Here is a 22,442-nt window from a genome sequence, read left to right on the forward strand (position 1 = left end):
TTATCCACTCAGCCAAATTTGAATGATTAAAAATGTCGACATGTTTATGAAATTAGGTGTCAAAATCGGATAAAAATGAATTCTCAGCTCCAGGACTGTGGGGGTGTGTCCTCTGAATGTGCTGAAGCCACGCCCACTCACAGGAGCAGTCAAGCAGCAATTTTGAATCGACTGAAACGTGTCAGATGAGTTCAGAAAATGACATGACTAACTTTGAAACACTTGAGTGAGATGAATTAATCTCTATCTCTTTGCTAGAGGTGCAGGGGTATGCTCAGGGTGGCCTCAGTGTGTCATCGAGCCACCCTTTAAAGACCGCCCACAAAATCCTGAACTGAAAACTGGTGAAAAACTGTTTTAACCTCTAACTCCACATTTCAGTAATGTATTGTTCAAAGTCTTTTCACGTTTTCAGCAACAATTTTCCAACATATTGAATGTATTTTGAATTGAATTGAATTTAGCATCTCTATTTGATTATGTCAACACATTTTCTTTTGATATCACACTGTATTTAGTTTTGTTACTATGTTGTGTGAACTCTGGCATATTTACACTTATTTGTTTCTTGAAATGTTGCTGTGTTTTGCACCTTAGGGACACCATAAAGAATTATTGGGGAATAAAAAGCTCCACTGAATTTCCTCCAAACATATAGAGCAGTAAAAGTATAAAGTTGCACAAAATAGAAGCACTCAAGCAAAGTACCGGTACCTCAAAACTGTACTTAAGTTTACTACTTGAGTAAACGTATTTTATTACTTTTCACCTCTGAAAAATGCATAAATATTCCGAACGGCTTAACAATAATGGGCCTGGGTGGGTGGGGGGTACATGAGTCTGCGGTTTGGAGAAGGAGGGAGCTGCAGTGTCAAAAGTGAAAAGCTCAGAGGAAAATTGAAGCCCCATAATGGAAGCATAATGGGCTTAGTGTCAGAGTCTCGCAGACGAGCCGGGGGGGAAGCACGACTGCCGTCACCCTCTCTTACCTCAAGCCAACATAACGGGGTTTAGGAAGCAACGAGGAGACAACACCGGGCCCCAAACAGGCTTTAGAGATACACCAACAGCCTAATGGCTGGATGTGGATGGAATTCATAACAATAAGATGGTCACTGGTCGTCTCTTTGTGGGATTGTAGCGCATCATGTCTCAGACTCAGGTTGAATACTCAAAAGGTTTCCTCTCGACTCATGTAGGGGTTCCTCCTCAAAATTCATGAGGGGAGACGGAGAAAATGTCATTGAGGAAGACTGTGGCTGGAGTCTACAAAAGTGACTGATGATACTTTTGGAAAAAACTCCAGGCCCCCTTTCTCCCATGTGATGTGAAGGAGCGAAGGACAGGACATGGATGCAGATACAGACATTATGTGGACATATTTTAATTCACCTCATGTGTAGTACAGCTTACTTGCATCTCAATTCACTACAGGAACTGTACAACAGCTGTCAAAACAAAAATTGAATTTGAAGCAGTGTCCCTGGTGATGACTACCAATGCCGGGTAGACCATCTCCTGCTGTCATATATCTGTGAGTGACTGACAGCCTCCAACCAGACAAGTCGAGATGGTTATCTAACGCCTTGTGTCAAAGCAGATTTAAGTAAAACATCGGGGGGAAGCGTGGAGCAAGGGAGTGTGTTAGAGAGTAAAGGATTAAGCTTTGTTGTGTACAAAATGTGCATTTGTGTCTTTATGAAGCTGTAGTTAAGATCCCGGATTCACATTTAGTGTATACTCATCTGGTGGAGTGTGTGTGTGAGATGAGGCGGAGAAAATGTGCTGATCGGAGAGGCTTGAGGACGAGTAAAGCAGATTTGGACTTTGACCATGTGTAGGCTATTTTTGGAGATCTCTCCTATATGACATAATACTACACAGGCAGTTTGTATAGTGTTGTGTGCACAGTATGTTGTCCATATGCTGTGTGAAGATGGACCAGTAGAGTGGACTGCGGATTAAACATGTGGATTAAAAGAAAAGCGTGCAAAGTGTCAGGACTTTGAGCACAGTCGTTGTTGTTGTTGTTGTTGTCTCTCTGCTGCTTTCAATCCTGCTACGTTCTTGGCAGGTGCCAGGCGTGGCAGGGGAATCATTTGTGTCAGGTTTAATTCAGTTTTCTTGCATTAAACTTTTTTTCTCGCCTGCTTTGTGGGGAAACGCTTTGTGTTTTTTTCTGATAAAGCTTATTATAAAGTGTCCAAACTGTATTTGCATGACTCAGTTAGTTTAATCTGTATGGATAATGTATGGTTTAAGTTCACTGTGGTTATCACTAAAATTAGATATGTGTTTAGGAAGTACAAGGCCTATCACTGCAACAGTATCTAAGTACACGGTCATCTGATATTTTAAGTCACTGGTTCTCAAACTGTGGTACAACTACCACTGGGGGTACATGAACTCCCTTAGGTTGTACGCAGAAGAATCTCTGACATTCAATACCATCAATACTAAAAGAATTTGAATGAAAATACTTGAAAACTGTGACAGCCTGTAATATTTTATATACCGTGCATAAATCTATGATTAGTTAGGATCTAAAATGTGAGGAGATAATCATGTAAGTGTAGATAAAATGAATGGTTCAAAAATATCTTTTCCATCCTAGTAGCTCTGGTTCTTGATCTTGTTCAGGATTCAACAACAGTCAATAATAAAACTACTTCCTATAGTGTTAGGAGTAAACTGTCTCCCTGCATGAACTGTCCGTAGCTGAACTGGGTCGGCCTGCTGTATTTTAACATCTGTTACACAGGTGGTACTTGGAGGCCCGAGATATTGTGAGGTGGTACACTGCGTAATTTTAGACACTCTGTTGTAAGTTATCTAATGAACAGAGAACAAGTCAGAGGGAACAGGTTTGTTGAATACTTTAATGCGATAAATGACAAATGATTAAAGCATTCCTTGAACGTAACACAACTGAATCATGAATAAATGGTCAGAGGGCTGACCCAGACTAAAAGGCCTGGCTGGTTGTCAGACCTGAGAAGTAGGAATGGGTGATATGTATAAAATCTTCCAAATGGGTATGTCATTCAGGCTAACGATATATATACTGTGATATGACTTTTCAGAGGTCTTATATCATTTAGAGATAAAATAAGTGGTCAGGAATGTCTGTTTCCAGTGACTTAAATACCTACAAATCCAGATATTTCATCACATTGATGCACAAATCCAGTCATTCCAGTATTGCCAATAAGCAGTCCTGCTCAGGGGAGATATTTAAAGTACAGCTACCTCAGCAAAAACTCCCAACCTGACTGGGCATAAGTCAAAATACAATTTAGATCAATGGAAATACATGCGGTGTGCTTCATTTCATGTCTTATCAAATGAAAGGGCCAATGTTTACACCCTGTAGTTTCATAGAGCTAAGGCAACGAAATCAAACTCACCTCAAGTATTCGAAAATAAAGTCAAATAAAACCTTTGCAATCCTGCTGAGGATGAACAGAGTGAGACAAGGACAGGGGCGGGGACTGGGTGGTGGTAGTAGGTGGTTGTGATCTAGCCTTTCGGTGCAGTGTATTGACGCAGGAGAGAGGAGATGGCACTGGATTCAGTGACCTCCTCAGGGAGAGAGCCCTCCATGTCTTTGATGGATGGGTCGGCTCCGGCGTTCAGCAGGAGCTCCACGATGTCGGCAAACTCGCATGCCGATGCTATGAAAGGAAGAGAGGAAAAATTGCAGTTAAAAAAGAGAAATAAAAGAAGGTCAAGCAAAGACTTAGGCAAACTTTCTGCAGAGCATTTTTCTTTTTAGTGCAGAGTTGTCAGCTACAGAAGACACTGCACAGACATTCATGGTCCACAGAGGATGAATCCCAATGACTTTTCTTCCATAAGAGCGAAAAGCAAAATCAAAGTTTTGTGTTTGTTTTGTTTTTTTGCTTTTTTAACTCAACTGTTCAAATTATATTAAAGGCTTAAAGTTACCAGGAGGTGGAAGAAGCAGGACTACCAACATTGCGGCAGCCAGAGCCACAGATTTTGAGGTTCAAAATCCTGAACCTGAATCCTACGGGTGACGTCATGCATACACCGTCCATTCTTTATACTTATTATTGGTTCACATTTGTGGGTTTGACTGAAATGTCTCTACATCTATTCAACGGATTGCTACAAAATTTGATACAGACATTGTTTCTTTGACTGTGCGTCTAGCTCCATCATCAGATCAAAGTTTCAAAGTGTCCAGTACTTTGGTTGGTTGATGACCAGATTCCTGTAAAACTAATAACATTCCCATCAGCTGCAGCAGTGGTAATGTTAGACCTGCCGAACATCAACACTGTAATATATTGTCATTGTAAGCATGTTGCTAAGTAAGAGTTAGCACTTCTGTGCCTATGTACAATAAAGAGTGTTGTCCATTTGTCATTTATCATTTATTTACTGGACAGATGTCATACTTATTTTATGCAGCTTATTTCAGACTGTTAAGATGGTGTGTACCAGGCTCTTCTACGTACTGTAGTTTAATAAAGTGTGTACAATGCAGCAGTTAATGAAAAGCCCATCTCCAGGCACAGCACTGACACCGGCCTGGACCTGTGGTTCTCTCAAACACTTTATTTCTGCCCCATTGGCAATTTGTGCCCCACTAAAAGGGTCTCCTCTCTTTGTGTATAAAGGGGGAGGAAGCAGGGGCGGGGGCTTGCACTTTCTTAACCCAGTTAGCAGGTCTCTGCTTTCCCACTGCACCTCTCGTCCCTCTGGCACCTCACCCCCTCATCATCTCCCCTCTCTTCCTCTCTTGTTCTGAGTGCTCTTCTCTGACGGTGTCAATCGCTCACTCCTTTTAAAGAGCGGACTCTGTGCTGCGCCATGATCGCTGATGTCAGCAGCCACTGTGATTGACAGCCAGGCCTTTTAACCTCCAGCCCAGGAGGTGGCTGGCAGGCTGGGCTGCCAGGAGTGTGTGCACATGAGAGATGATGATACATCGGAATGCACGCGAGTGTGTACGCGAGTGTGTGTGTGCACGCTCGAGTTGTGTCTGTGGGATAGTATGAGGTGTGTGCAAGTGCCAAACACTATAAGAAACCACTTATCTTGTAGCCAAATCAGACTAACAAAGCTTGGCTTATTTTTCCAGCCACGCTTGCAGTCCTCCTCTTGTTGCTCTAAACAATATTTTATTTAGCCAAGCGGTGCGTGTGGGTGTGTACGCGTGGAGGGTGTCTCGCCTGGGCCTTGAGCTGTAAAAAGTGGCTGGCCCTCAGGGGAGCAGTAGAGGAGGAGAACAATTTATGGTGAGCAGTAAACCCTCAATTAATCACTTGCCAGCCAGTGTGGCCCTGTGCAAAGAGAGGTGGGAATGAATTTTCATTCTCTGCTATTTGTCTCATGGAGTTCATCGCTTATGTTTATTAGTCATCTTTTTATGCCTCTTCCTTGGGGCTTCCTCTGCTGAGTGTGTGTGTGTGTGTGTATTTGTGTGTGTAGATCTTGGGTGGGTGATGCAACATGCCCACTCCAACGCCACCAACAGATGGTCCAGCCACACACACCAACACACGGCAACACACACAGGCTCAGAGGACAGGGGAACCGCCCCTCAGGGACATGTGTGTTGGGGCATGAGAGGGTCAGGGGAGTCTAAGGACCAGTGCTGATTTCCTCTGGGAGGCCTGGCGATTATTACACACACACACACACACACACACACACACACGCAGAACAAAACCAGACAGGCATCCACACATACATACCAAAGGACACACACACACACACACACACACACACATAATACAACAGAGAGGAATGAGAAAAACTGGGTGAACAGCAACTGTAGAAAATAAAGATGAGGAATGGAGGAGAGAGAGGGTGAGGAGAGGAGGGAAAGATGACAAATTTGAGACAAATGTGGGCAAAGAGCGGGTGTGTACAGAAAACAAGCTGCTGTATATAAAGAGAGAGAGAGTGCGCACACAGACAACATAATGATGTCAGTGTACGATAAAAGAGTTTCTTACCACGATGAAATATTCACCGTTTGAAAAATAGACACACACCACTTACAGAAAGCTTTAGAGCAGAAAAAAACGATACAACATTTTGGACTATAGAGATTAATAAGAGAAGCCTTCTTACCATAATGTAGTGCTGTCTGTCCTTCATTATCCTGTAACACAAAAACAAGTCTTTACATCAACAGACCTGTGACCAGGGGAGAATAAAATACCCCACAGAGTGCAAGTTTGAAGAATAATATAAGGAATAATATCGCCTGGGTGTGAGAAAAATTGCAAGTTACTTTGCTTAATGTTCCCGAGAGTTTAGAGGAAAACTTTCAGCTACTAGAATACCAATTACCTCCTTCTTCTTGTTGTTGGTGGTGGACAAAGGGTGCCATGTTTTCATTGTACCAAAGAGGGATTATGGGAAGATGAGATATTGATTTGAGAAACATGTGACCTGCAAATCAAATCTTTCAACTTGCAGGTGACTTCCAGCTCTGATCAACCTGAACCAGCCACCTATTGAACAAACATTATAGAGGAGGTGCCTCCAGTATTATGGATCTAAACCACAACATCAGACCAGTCTTAGGCCAAAAACTACATCTCAACCCATGTTGTGATCAGTGCTAAAACTAAATGGGAGAGTCAGCCATTACATTTGTAGTTCTTTGCACCAAGTGTGACATTTCATAGTTATTAGAAATATCTCTAGATATCTCAGACTTGGAAGAACAGCCCGAAGCTTGAAGTTTTCCCATTGAGCTGCTCACAACAGAGATCTGAAGCATCTGTCCATCTTAGCTCAACTCAAGGTCATCCCATGTGTTCCTAATGACTATTACATCTTTGAAAACATATCTCAAATATATAGTTGAATTTTTTCAAACAAACTTCTTCATTTTGAGATTTTACTGTCCAGTAACTTCCTGTCCACTGCCAAATATGTAGGTGTATTGTTTGATTTAGACCTCAGCTTCCAAACTCATAATATCAATAAACTTGTCCAGCCCTGCTTCTTCCAGTTATGAACCATATCCAATTATTATTATTTTTTTCTAAAACAGCTGGGCACTATAGTTTTGAGCAAACTTTACCCAACAGAAAGGTTGCAGTGCAGTTGCTAGGACTATTTTCAGTTGGGGACTGACACTATTTAGTCCACTAGTGACACTAGTTGTTTACAGGATGTGTATGTGGGAGTGACACAAAATAAAGTGTGTGTTCATTGTAAAGAAGGAACATGTCACCCAGTGCAACTGTGTGTCTCAATGGTGTGTGTTTAATAGTTTTTAGACAACGATGAAGCTCTGTGGAATCAGTTAAATCAGTCTTAATTGTTGATTTTGGTGTTTTCATCAGTTGTTAACAATAAAAATTGAACATTTGCAATTTATCTTTTCAATAAATTAACCATTGTCCCTGACACACAGCTCAGGGACAATGGAGAGTGTCAGAGAGAGGGTGACCAGAAAATCAGTGGTGGTCTGCGTGCACATGTGTGTGCAAGCGGATATGTGGGTGTCTGTCTTTTGAACAGTAAAAATGATACTTGAGGTCAAGAGGTCAATGGTTGAGATATAACTCTTAAAGCTGTGGATTGGGGACGGAGATGGTGAAGTGTGTGTATTATGTGTGTGTGTGTGTGTGTGTGTGTGTGTGTGTGAGGGGGGTATAATAAGACACAATATATGACAGGCATCATCAACTGGAGATTCAGCTCTTAATCACTGTTCCAGCCTGCCTTTGCACCTCATAATGATGATGAATGGTCAAACTGTTGCCTCCAGTCTCAGAACAAGAGCATTGGTTGAGCCAGAACAAAGGTTTCAAACTCTCAGAGATTAAAAACCAGCAGGCGCAGTGACATTTCCCTCTGTGCTGTAGACTGCAGTGGAAATACTTCTAAATTACTCTAACTGTTATGGTGAAATTATTCATTAATCTTTCCACCTTTGGCCTTCTAACAGCAGATCCTCTCGTGCACTTTCCTGTTTTAATGGTTACCTCCATGTCCTTCCTCAACTCTCTTCTAATACTTCCTCCTCTTTTCTTTCTGATGACTCTTTCCTCCAAACAACACCCTAATTTCTTTTCTTTCATTACGTCGCCCATCATCACCTTTTTTTCCTTCTTTCATTACCACATCTACCTTTCTCTTTTCCCTTTTCCAGTGAGTCTCCTCTTCAATCTCAATCCTCTTCAATGCCTCCTTTCCCTTTCCTTCTCCTTCTTCATCTCTTTCCTGTCTTTCCTCTCTAGCTAGGCCCAGTGCACAGTGATCCTATTGTTGTGTTTCTCTCTCTCTCCGCCTCTCTCTCTCTCTCTCTCTCTCTCAGGGGCAGCACTTCAGGGACCTGCTGATTGGATTAGAGCTTTCTATTCCCTCTGGGTGGATCACAGAGCACAGATGCAAATCGCCACCATCGTGGAAAGCGTGCCATAGTTAACCCAGGACAACAATGCTGTCTGTCTGCGAGTCAAATCGCAACCTGTGATGTATTGCAGACATTGTGTCTGTCTCTCACAATGATGTTGATTCTCACCCGCTCTGGGCACAATCCAAGCTTTTTTTGTGAAAACAAAAGGAGGATGCTCTGCCATATCCATAAAAGCCACAAAGGAAAAAACTCAACTAATTTTCTCTTTATTTTAGAGTCTAACACACACACACACACACACACACACACACACACACACACACACACACACACACACACACACACACAACAAAGACTCTGCACAATGGGACAGTGACAGATGCTTACAGTCGGGGCCAAGCGAAAGACCTTGATGCACACAAATACATACAGTTATAATTAAAGTGTAAGGGGTTTAAGCCCTAATCTGCAGCAAGCACTAATCTGCAGTTTGTTGCTTAACAAGAACACACACACACGCACACACACACAAAAGTAAGAATGAGTGGTTGTTAATTCACAAGCGAAGGCGCGATATTCAGTACAGAGCTGACGAACGTGCAGTGAGACTGAAAGCCGACAGAGAATAAAGATATACAGGATGTTGCGTGTGCATGTTTGTTGAGCGTGCCAATGTATGTGCGCAGCGTACAAGCTTCTTGCATGTTCATGTGAGGGGTCAGCGGCCTGTCCTCTCAGCGTTCCCTAATGCCCCTGAATCCAGGACGGAGGCTTGATGAAATCACAGGAAATTGGATTGTCTTCCATTTGCTTTGGAAGCAGCCTGGAAGAGACACTCCCTCCCCACCCACCACTCTTCCCCCCCAATATACCTGCAGTTAGCTACTGTAGCATCCAACCTCCTCCGCCCCCACCCACAACCCCTCCCCTCATCTCTGGTGCACCCCTGTTCCCATCCCATTACGGAGGCATGTCGCACCGAACCCCTGCTTTTACATGTCATCCAAAGTTTCCCCTTGCGGTGCAGAAATGCTGTGCTGGATGTCAGCAGAGTGCTCAATAAAGCAGCTGCTTGCACAATACCAGCAGCAGCAGCAGCAGCAGAGATCCAGCACTGTGTAGTGTATCACCCTAATGGGGTGGAGCAATATGCTTAGGAGCAGCATGGATAGGGATTGATCTATTAGTACAATTGCAGTTTTGCTGAATTTAAGTCGCACCGATCTATCATTTCTACCACACAAACGATGTGAAGCAAGATGGATGAAAGAGAAAGACAGCAAATCAAGGATGTGGGAAGATATGAGCGCACAGTCTTACTTCATTAGTCCTTACAGATCAAAGGTAAGACTGTAACTATTCCAAAATTGGTCCTAAGAAAGAAAAAAGAGACACAATTGTGTCTTTTTCCATTCAGATTATCCTAAAGGAGTCCAAGAGTGACCATGCAACTCCGAGTCACACCGAGGCCAAGCAGGATCAAATAAAACATTGTTTATCTGCAGAGAAAACACAAAGGGACTGTCATAGACGTTGTGTTCACTTCTGCCTTCACTTCGCCATCAGTCGGCCTTCACAGACTTCAGCCGACGGGATAAGAATACTCCAAATATTCAACTCAAGCTGTTTACACCAGAATTAAGTGGAGGGATCAAGGGCATATCAGAGGCGGAAACATAACTCAGTCAGGGGATACAAATAGGACACAGAGGTCCCTCGAGTCCATCTCCGCTTTAAACTAGGTTTCAGTCTGTCTGTGTTTCATTTTGTTTGTCTGTGTCCGAGTCAGGGAAGAGACTGTGAGTGGAGGTTGAGCACAGTCCTTAAGGCTGGTGATCTGAAGGCCACTGTACACTTTCTTTCCTTAACACCATTTGATTTATTGCTGTTAATTCAAGCCTTTTCTCTCTATGAATGAATGAAATATGTTCTATGTGTCGCCATGTTTTGTTTTGTTTGACACCTTTCTCATATCTATTAATAAGAACTGTGTCATTCTCACTGTTAACAATAATTTAAGTGTCATTTTGAGACGCACAAAAAACATTAAGGCTTCATCACGGTCTTCTGATAACAAATGTTTTGTCCGCAAATAAAAAATACTCCTTAAAAGGTGCTGGAATTTAACATTGATAAATCATTACAACCGTCATTTTGAGACATTAGTGTAATTACTGTAAACAAACCAGACCTTAGCCAAGGTGATTGGCAGTCTTCTTGGCTACGTCACAAAATAAGAGGAGGGCTTTAATTTTCCAGAGTGAGCAGTGTAACACTTTCAGAGTTTCTTATAATTGGAGACAGTGGACTGTCTTCAGAGATTTAAACCACATGCTTCTTAAAGGGTCAAACACTATAGCTGAATAAACGAGCTAATGCAGAGATGATGCAGTTCATCTAATGACCGCTAGCTGTGGACTACACTGAAGTGAGCGTGAGGACGTCTCTTTGTTCTGCAAAACTATCCTATACATGTGTTTTTGTTTGAACTTAAACTTTACTAGATCTATTTCTTTCTATTCTTCCTTCAGCTCTTTCTCTATCTAATTTTTCTGTGTCTCAATAAACTTTCTCTGGTCTTTTCTTCCTCTCTTCCTTTGCCCGCCTCCCCCTTTTCTCCCCCCTACTGTCCCTGACAGCAACATTAAACAAGTGGGGAAAAATGGACAAGCAATTATGATTTATGATCAATGCATGCAGCAGCTGCTGACTTTTATAATGACAGTGGTCGGGGGAAGGAGGGAGGGAGGGAGGGAGAGAGGGAGAGTGTGTGTGTGTGTGTGTGTGTGTCAGTCTTTAGGATCAGTCTCTTGGGTGTGTGTGTGGGGAAGATGAGGGGTGAATCGATAGGCGACTGGGATCATTGGTATGCAGATTCCAGCAGATAGCATTATGATGAGCAGGTGCCATTAATCAGAAAGCTGAACACAGATCCGAGTAAGATGGAGGAGAGGAGAATCTCCTTCACCGGTAACCAGAACAGCTACTGTGGCACCAACATTATGGACCAGACGGAAACAACTCAAAGCACCATACTGATGATCATGCACTTTTTTTGTTTTGTTTTTAAGAACATCCAAATCCTGCATTGTTTTCAGTTTACTATTTTCCAAATCATACAGCACTATGAATGAGCTTTTGTTTTGTTGCATGCAGTTGTTGGTTTTCAGAATGTTGAAACAATCAACTTGCAGCATCTTGAAACCCGCTTGATGTAGATAGATATGAAACCATCATCAACCATCCATCATTTAGTCTGCTTTATTTCTATGTTTAAGTTATATCATTGTTACATACATGAGCAGCTTGTTGGTACATTTAAACATTTAAAAGAAATTAAAAGATTTTAAAGACAGCAAAAAAAACAAACAAACAAAAGAAATCAATCTTATTGCAAATCTGCCACCACACAGCAGTCGACTGTCAAACCTCATTATATGCACCAACAAGAAAGTCAACTGAAACCTGCACTGTGATGACTGAGATGATAATTTTGACCAAAGTAAAGTAAAATGTTTAATGAAACCAGAAGAAATCTTGAAGGTAGGAGATCAAACTAAAACACATGTTTTGGTAAGCTTTGTAATAAATCTACATGCAGTGTAAGTGTGTACTTAGCACATGTGTTAGCCCTGTGTTTGCTGTGTATGGTTGTGTGCGTGCACTGGGCCGCCCCTCCTGTGTTAAAAGGATCTGCAGACCGGGGCCAACCCTAATTGAATCTGGGTCTCCTCTCTGAGCAGGGAGAGGTAACCTTGCCACTCGGTGTGTGAGCACTGCCACCTACGGTCAAATTAGCCTGACGCCAAAACTCACTGCCCTTCACACCGGCTGGGAGTGTCCTTCAGGTGCCTCCGGTGGCCACCCCCCACCTTCCTCCTCACACCGATAGTTACCATCATCAAGCTCACACAGTTTGGATGGTGGGAATCCTGAATGAATCACAGGGCTGATGGGGGGTCCTGGAGGATGCCAGGGATTATAGATATTTAATGGGTCAAGAGGCCAAACAGTGAGTCCACCCTTAAACACAAACACCAGACAAAAATCTCTAAATCTCCTGCTCTCCTCATGCACATCTTCCTCTTCTCTGCACGTCCCTCCCCTCCCCATGTTGCCAAGCTTGCTTGTTCCCATGGGACACCTTAGCCTCCATTAAAGCCATCAGAGAGGAGGATAAGGTTGAGACTGAGAATTAACATCGTCAGAGGCCCCCCGCTTCGTCCTCCTGTGGCTCATCGATGATGTTTAAAAAGAAATATATGAAATAAATAAATACATAAAAGAGTATAATATGAAAATCAATGGCCAGGCAGCAGGGGCTGCGGCTGAGGCATTTGGAGTGAGGGACTCATAAAGCTGAGTACTGCAGGAGACTGATGGAAGGCAAAACACTTACTTTGTTTATTCTCTCTCCTCACCCCCGTCCCCTCCCCTCGCTGTCTGAATCCAGCTCTCACTCTCTCACTCTCCCTCCTCTGTCTGAAATGGTCGAGGACAGCTTTAATGCTCCTGACAATTTATGTGGATGGTTAAGAACGATGGAAATCAAATAGTTGTGTAGGCAAGGCCCAGTGAGTGGCCAATAAGAAAGAAACAACAGCTGATGATGGCAAAGAGGACTGTTACCTGCTGGAATGGCTCTTTAGTCTGCTCTATTACTGTCAAGTCGCTGGCTCTTTTCTGAGTGCTCATATTATAGATTCATAACTGTATCTATGTCCGATAGGCTCTTTTAACACGGCACGGCAACAGCTTGCATTTCATCGAGTCGAGCTAATGTGCAGCAAGTACTAAATCTGAATCCTATAAGAGCACCTTACAGTGTGACTTATTAAATGTCAAGTGTGTGTGGTAGTTATGGTGCCTTTTATGTGTGTGTATTATACTTTACTGAGGTGTGTCCTGATTCCTCTTTGCCTGAAAATGGTAAAGTTTTAAAAGACCCGTCTGACAGATTCTCCTCTATCCATTTAACAAGAGTTTAAAAAAAAAAAAACATCATAAAATGCTAAAAGAAACATCGCCCTCCTCTACTTAAAGAGATGCATACATGGGCAGGCAGACACAAACGCACACATTTGCAAATGCAGGACCAATAATTTACACTTGTGCTGTCATTGGACTTATTATAAAGAGGAGGCCGGGAATGGCTTTCCCAAATATCTGTGTTAATGTGTGCACTAAGCTGTGGGAGTGTCTCAGGGAAGGTGCACACTGACACCTTGAACGGGTACCATAAAAATGCATGTACACATTCATCCTGCATTAATTGTGCCTTCTTGCTTCTTCTGTTAGTCTAGGGTTATATGTAACTTGATATAGAGATCAATATACACTCACTGGCCTCTTCATTAGACACATTTGAACAGTTCAATCTGACCCAAAAGAGCAACCCTGCTATAAATTCTGCCTTTACATTTAGACATGTACATTTAGTCATTTAGTCATTTTATCCAACGCAACTTACATAAAAGGGAGACAATCACGGTACAAAGTGACTAGCAGCACTTTAACAAAGATAATAATGGTCAGTTTTGATTAACACTGTCAGAGGGGTATAGACTTAACTTTATACTACAGTTGGTTGTAGTTTATTAATGATAATCATACATTTTATTTGAGAGTGCTTTTCTAAGACATTTCACAGTGTAAAATCATCAAAATATCAAAACAGTGCACTAAACTAAGTGCTCACTAAGTGCACACTTAACACGTATGTTAAACATTAAAAGACATTTTAAAAAGGCGTGTTTTGTCAGGGATTCGAAGGTGGGTGGGTCAGTGCAGTCAGAGATATGTTTGGGGAGAGAGTCGCAGAGGGAGGAGGAAGGGGCAGCTATGGAGAAGGCTTTGTCGCCCCAGGTTCAGTGCTTGGTCCTGTGTGGTGGAGTCATCGGAGGAGCAGGTCAGTGAGAGGTGCTTTGAATATTTTGGTCAGCTCATTTACATACATGAGGCAACCATAATATTAGGAACACCTTCCAACTTAATGCACTCCAGTACAACATCGCCACTGCCCACTATGATCTCATCAATATGTTATTATAAGCTTTGTAAAAAGTAGAATTCATGGCAGAGCTGATGTATTGGATCACATTAGATTGTAGAGGTTCTAATGAAGAGGACGGTGAGTGTATATTGTGATACTAATATACTTTCTGGTAAATCTGTTGACACTGTGGATAAAGAAAATACTAATACCAAGACTGGAATGTCTATTTTTTTTTTTATTAAATACCTTAAATAAATCAAAATAAAGTTTTTCTATAATATGAACAATCAACAAAGACCGAATGCACCCAAAGAGGTGAGAGTGACACATGCCGTGGTATAAACACTATGGCAAAATCTTGAGCGGGTTAACATCGATATGTCATATCATATCTCTGTCCACCTGCTCCGTTTCTCCCTCCATCCCATTTTATTCTCCGTTTTTATTTTCACTTTCCCACCTAGCTGCCTTCTCTTTCTCAAAGACCCTATATATTCCGGGGGATAGGTTGCACAATTACAAACACACACTCAGACACACACACACATAAACACGCATGCACACACACAATTATGACAAATCTTGCTGGATATTTGTTATGACTGGCCTGACTGAGCCATTAGTTATAGGAGGCAGTGCTGGGAAAGGGGAGGGATACAAACGTGTAATAATGCCTCCAACATAGAATTTCAATCAACCAACCACCATGGTGTGTGTGAGTGTGTGTGTGTTTACCACTTTGATCACACAAGTAGTTGACACCACAGTAGAGGACACAGATGAGAGAGTTCAGTGTTCTTTGTTTGCTACAAGAGCAGGCCTTTAAAATGCCCACAGTACAGCTGCACAACGTCCACAGAAAATGTTGCAATATTGGATTTTTGCTGAATGTTGCGACTTCAGTTCGAGACGTAATAAATATCGATACAGGTTTACTACGTTTTTTTTTCATGAAAAATGTGCATGCAAGTATGCTAATGCTTACAATTTTGTTCAGTTTGACTGAAATGAAATATTTTCTCTGACATGCTTGCAAAACAAAATCTTCTTGATTTGTGAGCTGGACACAAATCAAGAAGATTTTGTTTTGGGCGCTGCCTGAAACAATTTCTCCTCTGAGAAAAACGGGCAGCCTTGTGCTATTTGGTAATTACAGTCGTCTATATTTATACAGCAGTCTGACATTTTATATATTTTTATGTTTGTTTAACATGTAGTACATTTGCACTATTTCATAACAACAACGGATTATTATAACAAGGTACAGCAGTTTTCTTCAACAGCAGTACTAACTTGTGTACATCTGTTCAGGGGTTCTATTATATATCTATTTTATTATAACCATCAAGTCAATGAATCAATCAGACTACTGATGGAAAATTAATTTGCAAAAAGTTTCTTATCAGAGTAATTGTTCATGCCATTTATGAGCAGAAAATCCAAATATTCTCTGATTTCAGCTGCTCAGACTTAAGATTTATTTATTTATTTATCTGTGTATTCTCTTTTTTTAAATAATACTTTTAAAACATTTAAAGTCAAGACTGAAGATATGCAATATTGTCTCTTAAACCTGTGTCCTTGGGCACTAACCCTGTGATTGGCACTGTTCACTCTTTTCTGATGTTTTATAGACTGAAAGATTAATCAATTACTTAAAAAAACAATAAATAGATGAATCGATAATCAAAATAAAATAAAATACATAGTTGTAGCACAAAGTGATATAGCAGCCACAGCTTTTAGTGTGGATTTGCCCTTAATGTGACATCTAGTCTATGAAACAATTGATCATTCATAGCAAATAAACAATACATAAAATAAACTTTAAATTTTTATGTAAGATATTTTTGGCATTACACAGGAATGTTTTATTGTTGACATTGCCGCTAATACTGACGTATCAGAGGCTAGCAGCCTATCAATATCAGTATCAGAGGATATATCATCCTGCACCAGCAGGTAACAATGGATACTGAATCAGCTAATGTGAAAGTGTGAATAAAATCGGTGGAACTATCCGTTTATATCATACAAATTTCACAAGTTCTTCGCTGACTTGTCAGCATTTATCAGTGAAGTTGAGGTAACACTGTTTTACTCCATTACATATAGACAAACCAACAGCGCGAGTCCACCCACACCATCACATCAATATCAAATCAATGGATCCATACCTTAAGAGAGACTTTGCCATTACAAATCAGCCATATAGACATCTGAGCTACACACAAGCAGTTGAGTAAAGAATATTTTATAAGATTTTCTACAACCAGACTCAAATAATTAAACTACATTTAAGAAACGTAAGAAGATATAAATTCAATAAGACATGCCAGACTAACATACACAGCCACACACTCCCCAGATATCCCTGCAGGTTCTGCATGCACACTACGTGTATGAGACTTGTTGTATGCTCTCTAGCCACCAATTGTAGGCCGCCCAGTCAGATATTTATTACTATTGATCTAGCTGGTCCTGGCTGGAGACTTTTGTTCTGCCGGCTCGAGGCTCTGACCTCAATTAAGTTATGAATTTCTATCTGATAGACTGGGAGCGCTTGGGGCCTGCCGTGGCCGTGCTACCACGCTGGATTAATTAGAATTAGCGGTGCTGCGAGTCGCCCTCCCCGCCTCATGGATCATGTTGTTTTAATACAAAGTAGAGGCGGAGGCGAGGGAGGGATGGAGTGAAGGGGACTGGAGCTCAGAGAGGGGGGGGAGCGTGGGAGGTTGGGAGAGTGATGAGGAGAGGGGAAAGAGAGAGGCAGACGGAAAGGCAACAAAAAACAACAAACAAAAAAGAAATCAGGCATGAGTCAAGTAAAAACACGTGAGACCATGTCCTTATAACCTGAGCTGTCTCCAATCACCTCACCTCTTACTAAACCTTAACAATGTCTCCTTCCTGTCATTGTGTTTGTGTTGTGTTAACCTGCATCTCACCTGTCCCTCCGCTTTGTTAGCCTAATCCCATCTCTGTCCTTTACCCTCTCAGTAATCACCCAGAGACAGACATTGTATGAATCTACTCTGCACCATTCCTCACCTTTGTTGTAGTCTGCAGCACCTCCGAACCAAAGCCCTGCCTTTTCAACTCCAGTTCCCATGAACGGGCATGTTCTTTCTAGAAATCTAATAAATATTTCCATGACTAACTTGGGTTAGAGTTAGAGAAAGGTTTGGGATTTCCTGCTAGAAACCAGAAGTTGTGTGTGCGTGTGTGGGATGAGGATTAGTTGTAGGTGTAGGATTACGCCGTCTGGACAGAGAATGACCACACAAACTGTCGTCTAGACCCAATGAAAGGACAACACTGCTCAACTTTTAGTCAGACAAAAGGAAACATTATCACTTAAAATATATTCCCCCGAATGAGCCATCTTCATTTTCAGTGATTTAACTTTTCTCAAAGTAACAATCCAACGTTTTGTTAAATATTTAATTTCTTGCAGAGAATTAGATAAGAAGATCGGTACCACTTCCACTATCACAATGACTGGAAACAGGGAGAAATGGTTAGCCTGGCCCGTCCAAATATAACAAAATCTGTCTCCCAGCACCTCTGAAACTCATTAAATTGAAACATCATATCTTGTTTGTTTAATCCGTATGAAATCCAAAAGGTTTAATAACAATTCACCACTATTATACAACTCACCGTGAAAATGTATTTAGGGTTTTTTTGCATCTTCTTGCAGGTGTACAGATATGATTTTCTGTTTTTTGATGGGTGATACTGGATAATAACCTGTATCATGAAGCTGCTTATCATCTGTCTCTGTCTGGTGCATCCATCTTTTATTTTGTCTTAACACAAAGCAGCTGCAGGCAAACTTTGTTTAATGAAATACAGTATAAAATTAGCTAAGTTGATTATATTCAGGGGTTCCTACTTGAGAAGCAACAGCAAAATTATTATTATTGTAATTCTATCTAATCGTAGAAGAAGTAAACTAAACCAGGAATCTGCCCCAGCATTAATAGCAGCTTTTGGTGCCAGCAACATATTTTGGTCATAACTGATAAAAGTCTGCTTTATTTGTACTGTCTTTAAAACAATTATACTTCTCCTCGCTGAACAAAAGGCAACTAAACCCTAATTAGTGACGAATACGTACTGTGTGATCACAGCTGTCGTAATATGATGGAATGCCTCATTAATACTCTTAAATACATTCTAGCACACAGAATATAAGTCCAGTTCTTAAGCCTTAATTTCCATTATTACATTAAGTGAGGTTTTACTGTCGTCTTTCCCACAGTTGGTGCTGTCTGCCCCACTTTCTCTGGGTGTATTAGCCAAGGGAGCGGTGACACGGTGAGGATGGGTGGGAAGGTGGGAGGGGGTTGGTTTAATGTACAGTACCAACACAGGGGTTTGATCTACAATTGGCAGGTGGCAGAGCCGTGATCTGTGTATTCAAAACACACACACAGCTACATATTGTAGTCCCTCCCTGCCTTGATCCAGGATTAACTATCAAACGAGTCCTTAATGCAGGTTACCAGGGTTTGGGAACAATTCACTAAAACAATCAGTTGATTAATTTCAAACGATTTTCCTCCTCTGCCAAGCAAATAATAATACTTTTTGTTTTAACTCTGAAGTCCCCCTCCCCTTTTTAATCAACAAATTAAGCATAAATCATGTTTGATCTTTATTTACTGGTTGCTCGGCAGTTGGTAGAGGTCAAGAGAGATTACTGGTCGCTCTAATAGCCTGCAAACAACCCAAACATTCCTCTATTCCTCTCATGGACAAACACACACTCACAATGTCCCATGCTGTTTGTTTCCTGTGAAATGGGCAAAAAAAGGACAGAAGCATGAAGGCGTCCATCAAATTTTTATCTTCGTCTAGTATAACTACAACTTTCCTTTTTAATTTAATTTCATGCCTCCTTGTCTTAACCTCAAGAAAAAAGGCAAAACAAAAGGATGTTCGAGCAGGTTCTAATGAGAAGCATATCGTTCTCTAAGCTTTACATAGTGAGATAATTTGGCGTTGCGACAGAGTGGTATGATTTAGCTGACTATATTTTTCTCTCAGCCACCTCTTTGCCACCTCATAAATCTGCTCCCAGTAACTCCGCTGCGGAGGTCCAGTGTCTTTAATATTCAGTCAGCTCCACGGCCCACAGACACCTGAGAGCAGGGCAGGTGACAAGATCCTGATGGCCTGAATGCGCGAATGCTCGTTCTAAAACATCAATTTAGGTTTTCCTTCCTTTTCATACATGTATTTGCTCAGAAAGGCACATTTCTAAAGCAGAAGACTATGTTAAATAATTAAAAATCCACATGAAATGTCTTTCTCTGAAAGCTCTTGCTGCTTGCTCCATTACAAATGATTCAGGGTAAAAAGATTGGATTATTTCCCTCTATGAGTTTTCATATGAAAAGCAGTAAAATCAGACAAAAGTGGGAAGGAGATGAATTAAAAGTCTACTCAAGTTCAGCCATCCTTTATCACTACCTGGTCACAGATTTATGTTTCCTTCTTTGACTGATGAAAAATCTTGGCATGGGGATATCAATTTCTATTTTTAATGATAGATACATGACTGTAAACACAATACATCTTACAAAAAGGACAAAAGCCGCCATCTATACATCAATCCTCCTCTTCTGTCATTATCTTGATATGCCTCTAAATCATTAGCGAAGTGTTTCGTAGTTATCCCACTGTTAAGTCTTTTATGAACCATTCGCCACAAATCCACCCCCTCCCTGCAAGCATTCCAAACAAAAAGGGTCCACACATGACCACAAAAGAGAAAGTCATTTGTGAAATGTCCTGATTATGTGGGTTGTGCAACATAAAACAATTTGCCTGATTACTTCCAATTGATTCGGCCTTACAGTTAAAACCTCAGTGTGCAGCACGTTAAACTGCACTGTGTCGTGCCGCTGGGCAGGGAAGAGGAGTAATTTCTCCGATGTGCAGCTGAGCCAGCTTACCGCCAAAGCTAAAGCCTCCTGGATGCTCCTAAACCTCGGGGAGGCTAAACACTAGGCTAGCTACCAGCTAACTCTGTCTGCTAAAGCACTGGGGGATTTGTCTGTGGCACAAAGTGAATTAAAGGTGACCTTCTGGAGGGGATGGAGAGAGAAAAGAGAAGGGCAGTGGGGATGCTGGAGATGTCACTACTTGCCTTGGGTTTACATACTGATTTCTAAAACAGTCCTAGTGAAAGAAAATGCATCTTGTTAACTTTGAAGGGATCATTTGTATTGAGTGAATAAGTGTTATAGAACAAACTTTGCACTGCACAAATGTTTATGTTCTTCCAGCACCTAAAAAAAACCTGTCTGTGACTCCAAGTTTAGTAATTTATGTGATTATAGAGGTGGAATCTAATAACGTAATAGAGATCTGTAGCTCCAGTTCTGGGTAAGTCGCTGTTCCACAATGTATTTTCCCATTGAGAGTTTCTTTCATCGATCGTTTTGAAAAGCTGAAACACAATATTGGTGTTTCTGGTTCTTATAACATAAGTCAAAAACCCATGGGAGCTGTTGTTGTTGAATGCTAACAAAACAACTGTTGTTGTATCTTAAAATGAGAAGTGGAAAATGAAAAAATAAAACAGAAAGTAGAGTATAAAACAGCCTGAAGTTAGGACAGGACTTTGGTTCTCTAATGACAGTAACTTAAGAGTCATCATACAATTTCAGACAAGAGGGGCTCATTTGGTTTCTGATTAATCGCATCAATCAACAACTATTTTAGTTTTAGGCACAAACTGAATATCTGGCTGTCAAAAAAAAGGTTTTCATCAGCAAACACCAGAAGAAAAAATCTGTCTTAGATGGACAACTATGTCAAAGAAAGAAAAGAGACTAAAAGAAGCTCACCTGACTGTTGATGTCTGCTTTGTGCTGCAGTAGTACCGACACCAGCTCCTTGTGTCCTCTGTCACAGGCCCAGTGCAGGAGAGCCCGACCCTGCAGACACAAACACCCGAGATCAGCCAGCATACAAAATGTGCATAAGTACGACTTAAACATTTAACAGCACTTTAAATCAGTTTCATTTCCTCAAACAGTGTGAAACATCTTCCTGAACGCTCCCTTCCTTTTCTACCTCACACTCCTCAAAGTAAACTTCAATCTGTCTTGTTGCTTTCAGACAAAATAAATTATGCACTACTATTCAAAACTCAGAGCCCGACCTGTGGACAGAGTGGTGAGATATGTAGCCTGCTGTGTGTGTGTGTGTGTGTGTGTGTGTGTGTGTGTGTGTGTTGGTGCGCGCACGCGCAAAAAGGAGAGCAGTAAGGTGGCTCGAGCCCTGACAGAGGGCTCATGCACAAATTGCAGAAACCTGCACAGTCTGTTTGATTGATGGGACACTGTGCACAAAACAAGAGCAGCCCCCTGATCAGCAGCCCCCTACTCTCCCTCTCACACGCACACACACACACACACACACACACACACACACACACACACACACACACACACACACACTCTCTCACACACACACACACACACACAAACACACACACACACGCACTCCTTTCCTTAGGTCTAAGATCCTTGTTCTAATAAAACCACGCAAGCTCATTTTTCAGTGAGGCCAATTAGGTAAAGCAAACTCTCGGAGTCCAATTCTTTTGCTTAAATCATATTGATCACCACGGCTGCATGTTAAAATGGATACTTATGAGCCAGGCCAGAATACCAATAAGTTGGTCTCTCTCTCCCTTTCTTTCTTTCTCTCTCTCTCACTCTCTCTTTCGTACTCTCTTTCAGGTGTGCTGCTGCTGACTGGTGGCCACATTTTCACTGAAGACTCAGGGTTTACTCCTTCCAACAGGTTTTTGCTGCTGCACATACATAAGTATTTAATGGGCTTTTGAGGCAACAGTGATTAATAAAACACTGAATGTGTCAAATAGAATAAGTGCAGCATTCAAAGCTGAGAGCAGCCAGAGTTTGGGCCAACACTGATGTTTAAAGGAAAGGACATTAAGTAGGGTCTCTACTGATCAGGGCTGAAATAGTCAAATCCATAGGGGTAAACCACAAGTAATAAATGTAAAACACTGTCTACACAGGGTTGGTAAGGACACATTCATGC

General features: G+C 41.4%; 1 protein-coding gene across 2 annotated transcripts in view; it reads right to left on the reverse strand.

The window, feature by feature from the left end:
* Positions 1-2,865: 2,865 nt before the first annotated feature.
* acbd6 (acyl-CoA binding domain containing 6) overlaps positions 2,866-22,442 on the reverse strand; it is a 29,879-nt gene continuing 10,302 nt past the window's right edge. The window contains exons 6-8 of one of the 2 annotated variants that reach the window (XM_027290440.1): positions 21,215-21,304; positions 6,109-6,139; positions 2,866-3,674 (exon numbers count right to left, since the gene is read on the reverse strand). In XM_027290440.1, coding sequence (XP_027146241.1) covers positions 3,520-3,674; positions 6,109-6,139; positions 21,215-21,304 — 276 coding nt within the window. In that variant the 3' untranslated portion in view covers positions 2,866-3,519. Of the gene's footprint in view, positions 3,675-6,108; positions 6,140-11,907; positions 12,380-21,214; positions 21,305-22,442 lie in introns of those variants that run through there. The other variant, XM_027290439.1, reaches the window with a different exon arrangement.

The sequence above is a fragment of the Larimichthys crocea genome, chromosome XVII (assembly GCF_000972845.2).
Source record: "Larimichthys crocea isolate SSNF chromosome XVII, L_crocea_2.0, whole genome shotgun sequence".
Taxonomy (NCBI): Eukaryota; Metazoa; Chordata; class Actinopteri; family Sciaenidae; genus Larimichthys; species Larimichthys crocea.